At 56.4% G+C, this 16714-nt stretch overlaps 2 protein-coding genes across 5 annotated transcripts in view; one reads left to right on the forward strand and one right to left on the reverse strand.

Moving 5' to 3' along the window:
* The window catches only part of TRPV6 (transient receptor potential cation channel subfamily V member 6), a 12621-nt gene extending 10653 nt beyond the window's left edge, over positions 1-1968 (forward strand). The window contains exons 5-7 of the mRNA XM_011378091.2: positions 8-346; positions 1418-1524; positions 1678-1968. Of these exons, the coding sequence (XP_011376393.1) occupies positions 8-346; positions 1418-1524; positions 1678-1954 (723 nt within the window). The 3' untranslated portion in view covers positions 1955-1968. The remainder of the gene's footprint in view (positions 1-7; positions 347-1417; positions 1525-1677) is intronic.
* Positions 1969-3443: 1475 nt separating this feature from the next.
* Positions 3444-15160, reverse strand: EPHB6 (EPH receptor B6). Of its 4 annotated transcripts, none has more exons than XM_011378072.2 (17): positions 12876-15160; positions 10349-10547; positions 10001-10065; positions 9023-9776; positions 8198-8353; positions 7529-7888; positions 7303-7427; positions 6943-7105; positions 6596-6710; positions 6298-6350; positions 6003-6122; positions 5645-5892; positions 5242-5415; positions 4593-4742; positions 4147-4340; positions 3869-4024; positions 3650-3758 (listed from the first exon to the last, which is right to left on the reverse strand). In XM_011378072.2, the coding sequence occupies exons 2-17, from the start codon at positions 10446-10448 to the stop codon at positions 3650-3652; spliced, it is 3042 nt and encodes a 1013-aa protein (XP_011376374.1). In that variant the 5' UTR covers positions 10449-10547; positions 12876-15160. The 4 variants fall into 4 exon arrangements, with proteins under 4 accessions (XP_023377832.1, XP_023377830.1, XP_011376374.1 ...); XM_023522063.1 differs by having other exon boundaries at positions 11139-15160; XM_023522064.1 differs by lacking the exon at positions 12876-15160 and having other exon boundaries at positions 3444-3758; positions 5242-5412; positions 10349-10963.
* Between the last annotated feature and the right edge of the window lie 1554 nt (positions 15161-16714).

A 16714-nucleotide genomic window follows, 5' to 3' on the forward strand; every position in this document is an offset into this window, starting at 1 on the left:
GACGAAGGGAACGGGCACGAGGGGCTGGCTGCGGTTTAGTCACGAACACGGCGACTCTCACCCCCTGGGCGGAGCAGCCTTCTATATCATCTTCCAGACAGAGAACCCGGATGAGCTGGGCCATTTCTACAACTACCCCATGGCGCTGTTCAGCACCTTTGAGATGTTCCTCACCATCATCGACGGGCCCGCCAACTACGACGTGGACCTGCCCTTCATGTACAGCATCACCTATGCGGCCTTTGCCATCATCGCCACGCTGCTCATGCTCAACCTCCTCATTGCCATGATGGGCGACACTCACTGGCGGGTGGCGCACGAGCGGGATGAGCTCTGGAGGGCCCAGGTGAGCCCCCTGGTGGCTGGGAGGGTTAGCGCAGGCCTTTCCCAGCCTGCTGAGGACCGGGACAAATTCTGACAGCAGCAGGATATTTTGACCCCACGTGTGTCTGGATGGTTACTGCACAGTACACGGAATAATACACGGAATAATGCACGGTGGACGGAAGAACTGGACTAGCCATTCTGGAATAGCTGAAAGGAAATTCCTCAGTTTGCTCAGGAATCGAAACCTCAGTCTTTTCTAGAGTAATCAAGAAAAAAAATGAATAAAGCTCATAGTGGCTAAAATGGCACTCAGTAAATTTTGTTACTGAATAAAAACTGGAGTATCACATCTTTTTAGCAACATTTAAGTCTTCAAAATTTGACCCAGAAAAATTAGACATGTTAAAAATAATGCCACGAGAACTCCATAGTAGCAGAAACTCTCTTCCGTCAGAGCGCCGTGATGGGGACAAAAACTATTAAACGAATCGAATCATCATTGGAAAGTATACGTAGGAAATTTGTCTCACGAAATAATTTCAGCAAAATAAAAATGGAAATCCCCAAACCTGGTTGGCATTGAACTGTACGGTGTAGAAAACATAGTTTGGAAAAACAAAACAAAACCCTAAACTGGCTAAATGGGGTTTGCTCAGGAAAATATTTTTTCCACGCAAATGCACTGAAGTCAGATTTCTCCGTAGGATGCTTGAATTGATAAGTGGTCCATGTGTCCATGGGGTCGAAATGCCCTGTGGCCCTGTGGGTCCCCCTCCCTCCTTTGCTTTGCTCACCTTCCTGTGCTCCTTGGAGTGAGGTCGCTCAACCCGCAGGGCCAGCTTGGCATCAGGACCCCGTGGCAGGTCACTGGGCGGAGAACTGTGGGGCTCGCGTCCCACTGACTCCCTCACAGAAGAGGGCCGACCGCCCTCAGCTTAGGGGCGCTGTTTGTCACCATGAGTTCCCGAGTTTCCTAGCTGTTGCTGAACTGGCACCCCTCCGCCCGGCCCCCTCTCTCCTCCCTGCCCTTCCTTCATCTCAGTCTGCACCCAGCCCGCTCTCTGACTTCCCTTTCTGTCCCCACACGCAGGTCGTGGCCACCACGGTGATGCTGGAGCGGAAGCTGCCTCGCTGCCTATGGCCTCGCTCTGGGATCTTCGGGCGAGACTACGGGCTGGGGGACCGCTGGTTCCTGCGGTGAGTGGCAATGCGGTGGGGCTGGGCCACGCCAGCCGCAGACAAGGAAAAGGCCGGCCGTGGAGGGATGGGGTGCGGACCGGAGACAGGCCCAGTCCAGCGCCAGCCCTTCTGCCCTCAGCTTCCTCTCAAGTCCCCTGTCCTCCTCCACAGGGTGGAAGACAAACAGGATCTCAGCCAGCGGCGAGCCCGGCGCTACGCACAGGCCTTCCGCACGCGGGGCGCCCACGACCCGGACAAAGGCTGGGAGGAACCGCGGCGGGGCCGCGCCCCCGGCCCCAGCCTGGCCCTGGCTGCCCCCTCGGTGTCGCGAAGCACCTCCCGCAGCAGCGCCAACTGGGGGAAACTGCGGCAGGGGGCCCTGAAGTCGGAACTGAGGGGCGTGGTCAACAAGGGCCTGGAGGAGGACGGCTGGGAGTATCAGGTCTGAGCGCCCGTCGCTCCGGCTCCCAGCGTCGCTCTCCCTGCCCTGCGCGCCGCTCGGAAGCAGAACCCAGCACATCTAGAGGTCGGGCGTCGCAGGCCAAGGCGGGAGGAACGACTGACCCGGGTTGACTGACCGGGGTTCCCCGGCCGCCACTACCCCTTCAGCTGCAGAGCGACGCAAAGCGGGCGGCCAAGGCGGCAACCCCTCCCTCGTCGGCCTTCAGGGGGTCCCACCCCCACCCCGCACTGTCGGAGCAAAGCACTTTAAGGACAGGCCTGCCACCTCTGGCATCCAGTCCCCACCCCAGAATCAGAGTGAGAAGTGGGGACCGCTGTCCAGGTACTCCACAAATGTGGGGGAGGCTTGTGGAAGAAGCCATGAGTGAGGGGACAGACAGCGCTCTGGGGGTGCGGTGAAGCTGCTTGAGTCTCCGCAGCTTCACCTTCCAATAAACATGTTCCCTGCTCTGCTCCCCTCGTGCGTCCTGCTCTGCGGTGGCATCTTGCCGACCTCTCCTTGCCAACTGAGGCCTCACCACATCTCCAACTTGCAAAATCCCGTCTTTCCCTTTAATGTGGGGAGGGGGGCGGGGAAGGGACCGAGGACAGGGTTAGGAAGCATCCAAAAGGTTGGGTTGAGAGTGCCAGGCATGAGGTTTGTCTTCCACCCTGTCCTCCTCCACAGGGTGGAAGACAAACAGGATCTCAGCCAGCGGCGAGCCCGGCGCTACGCACAGGCCTTCCGCACGCGGGGCGCCCACGACCCGGACAAAGGCTGGGAGGAACCGCGGCGGGGCCGCGCCCCCGGCCCCAGCCTGGCCCTGGCTGCCCCCTCGGTGTCGCGAAGCACCTCCCGCAGCAGCGCCAACTGGGGGAAACTGCGGCAGGGGGCCCTGAAGTCGGAACTGAGGGGCGTGGTCAACAAGGGCCTGGAGGAGGACGGCTGGGAGTATCAGGTCTGAGCGCCCGTCGCTCCGGCTCCCAGCGTCGCTCTCCCTGTCCTGCGCGCCGCTCGGAAGCAGAACCCAGCACACCTAGAGGTCGGGCCTCGCAGGCCAAGGCGGGAGGAACGACTGACCCGGGTTGACTGACCGGGGTTCCCCGGCCGCCACTACCCCTTCAGCTGCAGAGCGACGCAAAGCGGGCGGCCAAGGCGGCAACCCCTCCCTCGTCGGCCTTCAGGGGGTCCCACCCCCACCCCGCACTGTCGGAGCAAAGCACTTTAAGGACAGGCCTGCCACCTCTGGCATCCAGTCCCCACCCCAGAATCAGAGTGAGAAGTGGGGACCGCTGTCCGGGTACTCCACAAATGTGGGGGAGGCTTGTGGAAGAAGCCATGAGTGAGGGGACAGACAGCGCTCTGGGGGTGGGGTGAAGCTGCTTGAGTCTCCGCAGCTTCACCTTCCAATAAACATGTTCTGCTCCCCTCGTGCGTCCTGCTCTGCGGTGGCATCTTGCCGACCTCTCCTTGCCAACTGAGGCCTCACCACATCTCCAACTTGCAAAATCCCGTCTTTCCCTTTAATGTGGGGAGGGGGGCGGGGAAGGGACCGAGGACAGGGTTAGGAAGCATCCAAAAGGTTGGGTTGAGAGTGCCAGGCATGAGAGGCCCAGGAGACTGGCTCTTGGCTCCCACGTCCCTCCTTGGCCCTGGGGCTGGGTCCTAAGCATCCGGAGTTCACAGCTTCCAGCCAGGGCCTCAGACCTCCACTGAGCCTGGCTGCCTCAGGTGCCGCTGAAGGAGCTGGACGTTGTGTAGCAGTTTCTTCTGGTGGCCAGCCAGCGTGATGCCCAGGGCAGGCAGGTCTCTGGTGGGGAAGGAGCAGACCCTGAGCCAGCTTCTCCAAGACCCCAGGCACGGCCCTGGCTGGCCCTGGCCTCGGGCCCGGAGGCTCCCACCCCACCTCTCCCTGCTTACTCCAAGCTGAGCCGAGCCACATCGCTGAAGGTGCAGAGGCCACACCTGGAGAAGGTGTCCTGGTAGCACTCCAGTCCAATGGCTGAAAGCCAGGCCTGAGGTGAGTCCAGAGAAGAAAAGTCCAGGGCCACTGGGTTCAGAAGGGCCTGAGATGGCCTAAGGGGGAGGGGCAGGCAGGTCAAAGTCCGCTCTTCATCTTAGCCCCCACACCTCGGTTTTCTCTTGGGCTCTCATCTACCCTCCCTGGCTTTCCCAGGCTCCAGCCCCAAGCTCCAGACCTGTCCCCAGAGCTCCCGCCAGCCTGCAGAGTGTCTGGCTTGCGGATCATCTTGTCAAAGGCAGCCACCAGTTGGTCAAAGTGAGGCCGCTGGGTACGGTCCTTCTGCCAAGTATCCAGCATAAGCAAATGTAGTCCAGGAGGACAGCCTGGAGGTGGGGGCAGCCGGAACTCCTGTTCTATTGCATTTAGTACCTGGCGGTCAGAGGAAGAATATGGTAAGGGGAAGAAGCTACCGCCAGCGGAAAGGAGTACATTGTTACGGAAGCAGGTGGGCTGGGATCAGCTGGAGCATGAAATCGCAGTGGGGAAGGAACTGAACCATACAGGAGACCTCGGGGTGGGAACGGATTAGAGAGTGGAGGACTCAGAACGTGCAAGTCTGTGGGGCCAGTGGGTCGAAGGGCTCAGGGGTGAGGATCAGCGACGTCGAGGTCAAGAGCTCACCTCCTGGTCACTCATGTCCCAGTAGGGCCTTTCTCCGTAACTCATCACTTCCCACATCACGATCCCAAAGCTCCAGACGTCACTAGATGTCGTATGTTTTCCATGTGCAATGACCTCTGGGGCTGCCCAGCGAAGCATACAACTTGGGCCCTGAGGGGTGCGGTTAAAAGTCACAACAGCGATCGTCACGGCAGAGGTCACGTTTATTGGGCAACTGCTCTAGGCTCAGACGTGAGTCAAGGGCTTCACGTCAAGCATCTCTGAACACTCACGGCGCCCCTGCGGGGTGGATGATATCATCCCCATGGGACAGATGCAGAGCCTGAGGCACAGAGAGATATGCACTTGTGCAGTCACGGCCAAGGGGGCGTGGCCCAGATTTGTACCCAGCTGCTCCGACTAAAGTCTGTGGTCATTAGGGGAAGGTGAGAGGTGGTTCTAGGTTTCTGAGGTCTCCCACCTTCCCCAATGGCCTCGGTTTCTGAAACCTTTCAATGTCCCCTTGTCCAGGCTTCTATCCTGGATGGAACACAGGTGAGTTCCAGGCCTTCAAACACAATGCTATGCCTCCTGAGGTCCCCACCACAAGCTCTAGCTCATCCTCCAGCACCCTCTGAAGGATGCAAAGGCCCCAAGGCTGTGTTCTCACCTGAGGACTGTGGCCAAGACGGGCTACTTTGCAGACCAGGTGGCTATTCACCAGCACACTGCGGGCAGAGAGCGCGCGGTGGACGAAGGCAAAGCTGGACAGGTACTGCATGGCGGCAGCCACGCCCCGCTGCATGGCCACCAGCTGCAGGCTGCTGAATTGGCCCTCTCGCTGCTGAGGGGCAGGGGCAGAGGTCAGCAACTGAGTGAGGAACTCGACACACGCAGAGCAGACATCCGCATGAGAGGGCGAGGGGATTTAGGACTCAGAAAATGGCCGGGGATGAAGCTGAAGACCACCAGGGGCAGGCGAGAAGGAGCGAAGGTGTAGGGCCTCCAGAGCAGCTGAGAGCCGCAAACTTGCCCAGAACCAAGGGCCCGCCTCCCCCGCAGGCCGGACTGACCCTGAGGAAGCTGTCCAGGGGCCCCAACTCCATGAGCTCCGTCAGCACCATGAGGGGCCGGCTCTTAGTGACCACGCCCTCCAGCCGCAGGATGTTGGGGTGCTGGAACTGGCCCAGCACTGCGGCCTGGCCTAGAAAGGCCATCTGCAGGCTCTCGGCACCTCCGGTCCACAGGGCCTGGATGGCCACCGCTTGCTCCCGCCGGCCCCGGGGCTGCAGCCGGCCCCGGCGCACTTCTCCGAAGGAGCCTGGCAGGATGGGTGTAGGTTGGGGGCGGTCAAGGACAGACGGTGGGCTCACGGCATCCTGCCGCGTTGAGGAGGACTCCTACCAAGCCTTCCCTCTGCCCCCGCCGTACCTGCCCCGATGACCTCCTCGATCTTGATATAAGCAGGATCGACCTCCCGGGCAAATTCTCGGATGGCCTGGCAGGGGTCCTCGTATGTGGACGGGTCGATGTAATACTTCACCCCAAGCCCTGGAGGTGTGCGGGGCATGTTATGGGGAGTGGCGTGCCCTCTTACTTCTGAAGACAGTGCCGAGGAGCTCCCCTCAGCCTTGGGGGAACCTGGTGTGTTCCTGGCCCAAGCCCCCTGCTCTTCATCGGTGCACCCCAACCCTGGCCCCATCCCATCCACTTCCGGCTGCCTCACCTGGGCTGCTGTGCTGTTGCAGTCGCTCAGTGTAGCCTGTCCCACGCCTCTTCCTGAGGGACAAACCAGTGTCCCGGAATGAGCCTCGCTCCCATTTCCTCCCCCTTCCACTCCCGCACAGGCTGCCGTCCTGCCGGGCCCCCAGGGGGAGGGTCCCCAGCTCCCTCCTTCCGCCTTTGCGTGGGCCCAGGGGAAGGCGCTGGGCGGTGGGGGTTTCTGCAGCGGGCTTTGGGGCTGCTGGGACTTGGGGTTGCGATGTGGAGTGAGAGGGGTGGGGGCATGGCGGGGAGGGGCTCACCTCTGGAAGACAACAGCCAGCACGGTGATGGCCACCAGCAGGAGGAAGGCCAAGGCCCCCAGGATGGACCCAATCACCAAGGAGAGTCGCTCCGGAAGCTGAGTGGACAGCTCACCTGAGGAACCGGCACCCAAGATCACAGGTGGGTGAGACCTCGCATGAGCACGCACCTACACACCTCAACATGCACCCCCTGCCCACCAACCCGGTGACCCCGGCTCAGCCACGAGCTCTCTCCTCACAGCCTCTGGTCTGGAGGGTTCTGGGGGAGGGTTCAAGACCAGGGGGGCCCCTGGCCTCTCCTCACCACCCTCTGGTGTCCGCCCTCCATCCAGGCCTCCGCTCACCTTGAGGCAGCGTCTGGAAGTAGACCTTGCCCCCGTAGGGGCCGTGGCCTGCAGCGGTCCGTGCCCGCACCTGGAAGCCGTAGATGTGCCCGGGACTCAGCTGTGTCACAGTTGCCATGTTGGTCTCGCTGGTCAGGGTGAAGGAGTGGGATTCATCTTCTGCCTGGGGGTGATAGCCATTCACTCCCTGCTGGCAGGCCTCAGCCCCTCACTCCTGCTCCAACCGACACCCCCAAGGCTTCTGGCCTCTGCCACCCTCCACAGGGCTCCTGGGTACCCCTCCTGGTCCCTGCACCTCTAGCCCCATGGTGGGGTACTGTGAGATCCCCCCAGCCCTCCTGGGCCACCCCGCCCCCGCACCTGGTCATAGTAGCGAAGCTGATAGTCCAGGATGTTCCCGTTGGCCTGGTCTGGCTGAGGCCAGGACACCGTGATGCTGTCGGAGGCCCGGCTCACCTGATGCACCACAGGGACTGCTGAGGGAACTGGATGGGGGGTTAGAAGGGGGTTTCCAGGGACCAGGAGGCGGGAGTGGGGGAGGGGTTCGGAAAAGGCGAGGTAAGGCTTAGGACAAGGCAGGGCTCACCTGCGTGGCTGGTGCTGACATTAATGGCCGCGGCCTGGGGAGGGTCAGGGCTGAGCTCCGACACCCCGTTGACAGCCTGCACCTCCAAGATGTAGGGTACATGTGCCCGGAGCCCCCCAACTAACACTCGGCTCTCAGTCAGGCCCCTCTGGCGGGGGTCGAAGTGCACCTCATCCGGGCAGCGGCGGCACGCGCCCCCTGCGCCCCCTGCGCCGGGCTCCTGGCGGCTGTCACACACCCTGCACACGACGTTGAAGAGCAGGTCCCCTCGCCCCCCCAGCTCCTGGGGCAAGCGCCAGTGCAGCATGAGCGCCGAGCCTTGAACCTCGAACCACAGCTCCTGCGGGGCCGACGGGGGGCCTGGGGAAGCCAGCGGGTGCAGTGGGGAAGGGCCCGGGAGGAGGGGGTTGTGGCAGGGGCAGGATGGAGGAGCACGCGGTGGGGCCGGAAAGCAGAGGTGGCCCGTGGGAGGAGAGAGGCGGGTCAGCCAGGGTGGATGGGGTCAGAGAGGAAGGGGAGATGCGGGCCAGGCGGGGAGGACACGGAGGACACAGGAGAAAGAGAAGTCACTGCCAGTGCGAACCAGCCCCACCCGCCGCCCTCAAAGACCCTCTCTTCTGGCTCCGCTCCCAGTCCTGCTTCTACCTCTCGGGTGGCGGGGAGACTCACCAGTGCAGGGGGCCTCTGGGGGGTCTGAACTGGCCCTGTAGAAGCCCCCAAGGCAGGGGCAGACGAAGGCCGCAGAGTCAGAGGCCTGGCTGCGGGCCGGGCAGGGCGAGCAGGGCGTGTTCCCAGCCAGAGCCTTGTAGGACCCCTTGGGGCAAGCTGAAGAGCAGAGAGTAGAGGCTTGGCTCATTCCGTCCACCCCTCCTGAGCCCCACGCACCTGACAAAGGGCCAGTTCCTCCTTTCCTCCTGAGCTGGAACCCTAAACCCACTCTTCCCTCGGGCAAAGATTACATCTGCCATTTCACTGGAGGTGGAACTGCATTTCCACTGATGGAAAAAGGGAGGTGGGCGGGGGCTCTGAGCAGGCCAAGCACCAGAGGCAGGCGTCCTAGGCCTGATTGCATAACTTCCCTCTGCAGAGGCCGCCTGCAGCCTCCCCCTGCAGCGGAATCAGTCTCCTCCCCTGACCTCGGGATAATCCCACCCCAAATAAAGGGCAAATGTGGACCAAGGACCCTGTCCCGAGATAACCCAGGAGCTCAACTCCTTCTGATCTCCATCACTTCTCAGGCCTGCAGCCCTAAGAGCTTCAGCAATGGCTGCAGAAGTCTCCAGAGGGTTCTAGAAATTTCAGATGAGCGGACAAGAGCAAGTTTGGGTGCTCTGGGAAATAAATCTGGAAAAAAAAAATTAATGTCCGTTCCTAAAATAGTTCATTCCTGATGTTCTGGGGACAGAATGAAGAAGTATGGGGCATCCAGGAAAGGACCACAGAGGTCAGGGCAGGTGAGGCGGTCGCGGCACGCACAGGGGGATGGGGGCTCACCTTGGCAGGCCTTGTCTCCACGTGCAGGCTGGTGCCCGGGCTGGCAGCGGCAGCCCCCGACAGCTACCATCCACTTGCCCTCCCCGTTGCAGTGCAGCCTGGGGGGGCTGCCCCCTGCCTGGCCCCCACCTCCATCCTCCTCTGGCTCTGCATGAGCCACACAGGTGCCCACGGCCGCCACCAGGGAGGCGCCCCCGGCCCCACTGGCCTGCGTCTCAGGGAAGGAGGCGAAGGCGCGGAGCACGGAGGGGCAGGCGTGAGAAAAGAGCTTGACGGCCACGAGGGCCAGGCAGGCCCCAGTGTCCTGGAAGGCCACGTAGAAGCCGCGCTGGGTCAGGGGGCCGAAGCTCCGCTCTTTGACGTTGAGCTGCAGCCCGGCCCGAGGCCCAGGCCCTCGGGGCCCCACCGCCCAGGCGGAGGGGGCGGGGAAGCTCTCGTCCGCCGCGATCGTGTCCACCTTGGTCCAGCGTTTGAGGTGCCAGGCCGCACCGCCGTCGGCGCCGTCCGGCTCCTCGGCCTGGCGGTAATAGAGCGTGAAGGTCTCGCGACAGGCGCCCCCGGCCACGCCCAGGCTGGCGCAGGCCCGCACGGAGAAGTGCAGCCGGATGTGCGCCCTCTGGGCGCCCCGCCGCTCCACGAAGTGGGTCTGCAGCCAGTTGTCCTGCCCGGCGCCCGGCGGGGCGCCTGCCACGTGGCAGGCCTCGAAGGTCCGCGTCAGGCGTCGCTGGTCGTCCAGGACGCTCACTTCGTCCCACTGCAGGGAGGGGAGGCCGGTTACTGCTCAGGGCTTGCAGGGTGCAGGAAGTTGGGGGGCACATCTCTTCCCCGGAGACTGAAAATGAACTGGCATGCAAAGCAGAGGGAGGCGAGGAGTCTCATTCCATTAGTCTCCACCTGGGGTTTCCTTCCCCAAATCCGCACTCTGGGGAGCAGGGCGAGAGAGGGGTGATGGGTGCAGAATGCGAGGGCGACACTCACCCCACCTGGTGGGTAGGTGAGCCAGCCGATCTCAGATGTCTCTCCGGTGGTGTCCAGCAACACCTCTGCCCAGAGACAAGAAGGGGCAGGCAGTGGCCAAGGCGCCGGCCAGCACTGCTCAACCTCCGCCCCCTTCCCATGAGGAGAAACAGAGTCCCCATCCCGGTCCGTTTAATTCACCGGCGGGAGCACAGCTGTTGTCAGGAGCCTCTATCTGAAACCCTCCCCACTCCTGTGCCCGCTTTGAGGTCTTCACTCGTTTCTGCCTTTTCTGAATCATCCCCATATCCACCTGTGTCGAGTCTCTACTGGCAGGTGGGGGGTTCCCGGGTGCCCCCTCCCTCTTACCTTCCAGAGCCAGAACGGAGGACACCAGGACCAGGACCCAGAGACTGCACACCATGCCCGCCACTCCGCTCCCTGGCCGGGCAGCACCCTCAGCGGCCATGGGGCATCTTCAGGGCTCCCACCATCACGCTGGCCACCGCCCTGCTCCCAGGCAGGGCTGCCGCTTTGTAGGCCTGGGGACCGCAGCCAAGCTTGCTTCCTGTGGAGACACAGGACCGGAAGGGGCAAGCGGGAGGTGACCACGTTGCTTCACAGATGGCCCAGGCTCCAAACCCTGGCTCACTTCTCCTCCTCTAGCTCTCAGATGGTCCTGGCACCAACTGCAGGGTGACAACCAGCAGGGACCTCTCCCTTGACTGTGGCAAGTCCACCATCCCGGAAGCCGTGGCCGTGTTGCTCCCTCCCTACGTCCACGTCTCACGGCCCATCCTCTATAGAGCATGGGGTACTTAGTTCTGGGCCAGTCTTACTGTTTTCTTCTGGAAGGAGCTACTACTCTGTTGGAAGATGCTATTCTAATCCTTTCTCTTCATTTACAGCCACCCTGCATTGGGAGTCGGGAGAGTCTTCTCATTAAAAACCGAGTGGGTTGAAAATGACTCCTTCCCTGGGGACACACATCCTCCCCCCCCCCCGCTCCATGACAGCCCCGGGCCCCCATCAGACTTGGATGCTCTAGATGTTTCAGATAGGCAGTGACGTGAGAGGGGTCACAGAAAGAGAGCTGTGGGGTACCAGGGAGGGCGGGTGTGAGGACAGATGCAAAGAAGACATGGTATAAAGATGCCACCCGAGAAACGGGCCAGCGTCGAGGACGGAGAGCGCCGTGTGGGCCCGGCGTGCCTATGTCTGGTGAACAAGGTCCTCTTTCCGCAAGGGGCACATTTTTTTCTGTGGCTTACAGACAAATAAACGTCTTCTTTAAATATATGCAAAGATGCTTCCAGTTTGCTCACAGCGAAAGGAAGGCGTGACATGCCATTGTGTCCAATGAGGTTAATAATGCAGTGGGCTGGAGAAGGTGCAGAAAATAGGCTCTCTTCTGTTCACTGCGCTTACGAGTTCAAACTGGAATATCCTCTTGGACAATTGGCGACGTCTGTCTAGCAGCATCACTTCTAAGAATTTGTCCTTGGGGTACCATATACTTGGATCTATTTGCCCAGATGTTCAAACAAGGATATTTGTGGCAGAATTGTTTGTAAAGGAAAAGACTGGAAAGTAACCATTTATCATTAAGGAAGATGGTTTATGGGGATGGAGAGTATAGCACAGGAAGTAGAGTCAATAATAATGCAATAACTATGCACGCTGTCAGATGGGCACTGGACTTATGGGGGGGGATCACTTCGTAAGTTATTTAAATGTCTAACCACTATGCTGTACGCCTGAAACTAATATAATCGTACGTCAACTGTAATCAAAAAATTAAAAAAAAAAATACTAAGATTATGGCACAACCTTCAAAAGGAATAAAGGCTACTGTTTATGCATTGATATGAAAATAATCTTCAAGTGAAAATCCAGTGCGGAACAGCATGAAGTATGCTCTCGATTGGTAATTTAAGGACATCCATATGCATATCCGTGTGTGGATCATTATGATGGATGGACAACACGGGAGCTGGAGCAAGGGCGGTGCACCCTCCCTGTACTTCTTTAATTTTTGCATTTAAAAAACCTTGTGTGTATATATATGTACTATCCTTTCAATTAAATCATTTATTAGAAATTCCTTTAAACCTGTAATAATTTAGTAAAATGAATCAAAAGAGCGTTCATGCTCCCAAAATGACTTCTCTGACTAGGTCATAAATAAGCTTCCCTTTTATATAAAATGCCCCTGAGCCTTCAGAAGCACACAGCACAAGCACGTGACCGGGGGAGTATGGCTGCCTCCAGAGTCACGGTCACAACACACGGGCTCAGCCCTTGCTTCGTGTGTTGGTCTAGAGATTACTGGTGACCTATCTCTGTCCCCGTGACTGAGTCTCCAAAGTCCATGAGTTGCACGGTCGAGAGTAGCGATTGCATTTATTATTTCCGTTGAGAAGAAAACAAGAGGCATGTCACTCAAAAGGCACAGAATTGAGAGGATAGGAAAAGAAAAAGAAAGCCAAGTGCAAGTTAGAATCTGTTTCCTCCTGGATATTTGTGGCTGTGTGACCCACGGTGCTGTTGAAAATGACACATTTCACAATGAAGCGAAAATCAACCTATTCAACTATATTTAACTTTGATGAATATGAAAATCGTGATTTGATCTCTACTCATCTGATTTTTTCCTGGTAATCCTGTCTATATCGTAAGATGAAGCCTTCAGGGTTATCTCCATGCAGTTACCATGAAAAGACACGGTTTCAACATCTGTATCGGCTGATGTGTGGTGGGTATCTGCCTACGAGCCACTGAAATTCACCTTTCATGCTTCTAGAACCCTATCTGTGAAACGGAGCGTTCGACTTAGGGCACATGGAAGCAAGCAAACAACATTTCCAAATCATCATGTGGTACACCTTAAACTTACACAATGCTATATGTCGATTGTATCTCAGGAAACCTGGAAAAAAAAAAGTACTTCCACAGAGCGAATTATTCCTAAGAAACAGAGGTTCTTTGCAAATACAGTCCCCAATGCTACTAGAATCATTCACAGATTAAATAAATGCTTCACGAAGTGAAAAGCATGGCCCCATCACCAAGGGCTGTTTAACAAGGATCCTAAAGTCATTCTCATCGTAGGTGCAACCCCTACTCTCCAGGGCTTAATTTAGAAACACGCCCGACACACCAGAGCCGACCAGATTCTGTCCAGAGCAAGAGAATCTTCAGGAACGTTCTTATCAAGCACTGAAAATGCCAGCAAAAAGCCCTTAAACAATGAAGGCTGTTATACCATTTGCCCGGCAGACATTCTTTAAAATAGCTTCTTTCAGTCAGAGCCCGGATGGATTCTGGAATCTGTATAACGAAGACACTATGAGTGCTGTGTCTTTCTAAACGGATAACTCGACAAATAATCACAGAGGAGTAATAAACCCTTAAGAAACATCTCAATCGATTTTTGGAAGGAAATCGAAACGTGAAAGAAAAGACGCACTGCAGATAATATCAGCGGTGCAACATGGAACGTTCTAGAAGATGAGGCGTGGCAAAGCGTTGCTCCGGTGACCCACAACACGAGTACCGCAGTGGCTTGTGGCCGTGACAGGGTGTGCATGCATAGCTTTAGCAGGCATCTCAATGACAACACGAAGCTGGCCTCTCTCCAGAAGTTCCAGAAAAGAGCAAAGGCAATTAGGAAAGCTGAAGCCACTGAGCTTCCGTCATCACGAGGGGTCATAAAGGAAAGAGTAAAGTGGAGTCATTGCGTGCCGACTGCCACTTCAGTGACTTTAAAAATTTTTACTTAGGAAAATGGTACTTTCATTAAGAAGAAACGGCGGAGGATCATAAAGCGCCCAAAGTGTACTTTCGCTGTTTGATGAGGACACAATTTTCTGGATCTGGATCCAGAAAATTGAAGGTTATAAACAGGTTTCTTCAGAAAGGAATTGTGCCTGAGTGAGACGAGGCGGTTAGGTCAGTTCTCACTTATCAAATGAACCAGATAAATTCAGGTCTTCTCTTTTTTAATAGATAAAAAGAATCTGAGTGTCTCTCTACGGCTAAAATAAAAACGTGGAAAGAAAAAACTTTATTAAGATCTGAAAGAAATTGCTGTCAACTATTCCTACCACTGCAGAATCTTTTGAAACAAGTTTCAAAGGCAGAAATATAAGTGACAAGAACACGCTGCTGCTCCACACACATGCCTGGAATTCTAAACAAGCGGGGCTTAGAACTCGATTTTCAAAGTGCTGTCAATGGCTAAGGACTAGGACATCTTTCTCCGTTTGGTCCAGGAGTTCATTCTGGGAGCGGCCAAGCACATCCCAGCTGCCACACAGAGCGGGACAGGCCTCTACGAGGCCAGGCCCCTCACCCCACTCACTTCCTTGTGGCCTGCTTGAGACCTCTCTCTCTTCTCCAACTACTGAAAGAAGTTGGCCAGTGTTTAGAAATCCTCTGACCCATGAAAGAGCAGAAAACTTACCTCAATCAGAAAAACTTTCAAATTTCAGATGTGTACATGCTTTTAAAAATATCAAGCACCAGAAGCAGCAGAACTGTGGATGTCAAATGATAGCTCAGAAAATGAGACTGATTAGATGAAGTTTCCTGTGACAAAAGTCGCATTCTGCGACTTCCTATTTTTTTTTCTCAGCTCCTTTTCTGGATATATCATTTTGTATCTTTTTCATACAGCAGAGACATTATATCCACAAGCCGGCTACATTTCTTTGGTTGACAAAAATATGGCAGTTTCTTAGGTGTCAGGATTGTATTTTGTTTTCAGAAACTGGCAAAGATTAAAACTGTGTAGGATCTTAGCTTACGAGTTCGGTTATCTATAAAAATGCAAGATTTAAAAATGACTAAACCTCTAAGAATCTTAAAAGTGAACTGCGCTTAAATCAAAATGCTAAATATGATAATCTGATGAACAAACCAAGCTGACTTAATATAGTTTACGTACCTCAATCTACAAAGTGAATTTTAAAAAATTAAATAATATAAGCCAAATAAGCTTGTAAGAAAGTATGGCAGAAGATATACCGGGCCATTAAAATTGGTTACTGTAGGACATAGAAAAGGGGGCGGGGGGTGAGTTAACTTTGTCTTACGCATATTAGAATTGTTTTTCTTGTTACAATGATCATACCTTATTTTTATAATGAAAACAAAATCTCACAATTCAAATCTAAACAAAAAAGAGAAATATTTATAAAACTTAGACTAGTATAGCATATACTTATATTTTATCCTCCCTCCTTTTCCCCCTCTAGGTTTCGAAGTATCTAGAAAATTTCATCTGAGAAGAAAGCAGAGATGGAGAGGCAGTAGGAGCCGGGAATGAATTAGCAAAATAATGTCAAACATAAAAGCAAAAGAACTTTCATCCCCGGGTTTTCTTCAAGCTTCTCTCCCAAGAAGTTAAAATTGTCTCACAGGATGTCGAGCACAGAACAGCGACTTCCGAGGGAAAGAGGGGACTGGACACGGGGAACACACTCGAGGGGCATTGCTGCAAACGGAGCAGAGTGGGCTGCAGGGACGGTCTTAAGGGCAAAGGGGCTGCTGGTTTTATGTCTGGTGTGGTTGCTGAGCTGGTCCTCACACCTGTTAGCCACGGGGTCAGTGTGGGAGGGGTCAGCGCCACAGGCCCTGCCCTCTGTCCTGTTCTGCAGCTGTTAAACGCCCAGGAAATTCCAGTGTAATCCTTGCTCAGCTTAATGCTGCAGCCTCTCCCCTTTAATCTCCACCTTGGATAGGTCTCAGAAGCTCTCTCTTCTAGCCCTGGCCTCCCGCCCTGAAAAGGATCCCATTGGCCTTTGCATCGACATCCAGAGCAGACAGTGAGGAGGTGGCTGTCCTCCGGTGCATTAGCCCTTCTGCCTTGGCTGGAGAGGACAATTTGTGGATTACCCAACAGGGGACAGTCCTGTGTCTCCCGAGGCCTCCGAGAATGTACCCTAGAGCACGCAGATGCTGACAAATGTGCCTCCCACTGTGGAACTGGGGGAGGCTCTTAAGATACAGGCAGTGTCTGGCTTTAGCCAGAGAGTCACTTAGAATGAGCCACTCCGGCTGTGCACTGCCTGAGGACATGCGTGGCTCTGGAAAAGAGCATAAGGGAGGCTGTTGGGGCAGTCGGTACATGTGCATGAGGGATGAGTAAGTGGGAGATTGTGGACGAAAGCCCATGAGTGCCGGGACCAATGGCTGTGAGAGCGAGTGCGTCCGCGAGGTGAGCCGCATGTGGAGCAGGACCGTGGGTGCAGGGAGGTGTGCGTGGCTGTAAACAGGCACATCGGTGCAGAACCGAAGGGGTCCTCGGAACCCCCGAGTCCTCACCGTGGGTCTGCCCCACTCCACCCCTAGTCAGCCTGTGAGCTTCTCTGCCCCAGGAAGTGCTTCAGCAGAAACACCTGGGCTGGGAGAAGGAGGTGAGCCGCCAAGTTGAGAAAGGGAACCAGAGGCCAGGCCGCCGAAGCCTCCGATCCCCAGCACAGCCCTTCCATCTGGGGGTGGGGAGCGTGGACGTAGGCCCAGGGCCCAGCTCAGGAGAGGGTGATGAGTGGGAGGAGGGCAGCGGGCTGGGAGGAGGCATGGTCCTGGCCTTCCCCTGCTCAGCCCATCGTTGCCTGTCGTTCCCCAGCTCCCTGGTGACACAGCCGTCACTGCCAGCCATCTTCTTGCATCCCGAATGAACCAAGAGACTCCAAAGGAGTCCTCCTCCCTAGGGCCCTAGACAGGTAGAGC

Source organism: Pteropus vampyrus, unplaced genomic scaffold, assembly GCF_000151845.1.
Source record: "Pteropus vampyrus isolate Shadow unplaced genomic scaffold, Pvam_2.0 Scaffold329, whole genome shotgun sequence".
NCBI classification, from domain to species: domain Eukaryota; kingdom Metazoa; phylum Chordata; class Mammalia; order Chiroptera; family Pteropodidae; genus Pteropus; species Pteropus vampyrus.

Coding starts and splice junctions, on each gene's coding strand:
- EPHB6 (XM_023522062.1), bottom strand. CDS start 10,448: ATGGCCGCTGAGGGTGCTGCCCGGCCAGGGAGCGGAGTGGCGGGCATG. Junction 7,106..7,302: donor AGCTTCGCTACTATGACCAG/GTGCGGGGGCGG, acceptor TATCACCCCCAG/GCAGAAGATGAATCCCACTC. Junction 3,759..3,868: donor GTGGCTCGGCTCAGCTTGGA/GTAAGCAGGGAG, acceptor CTTCCCCACCAG/AGACCTGCCTGCCCTGGGCA.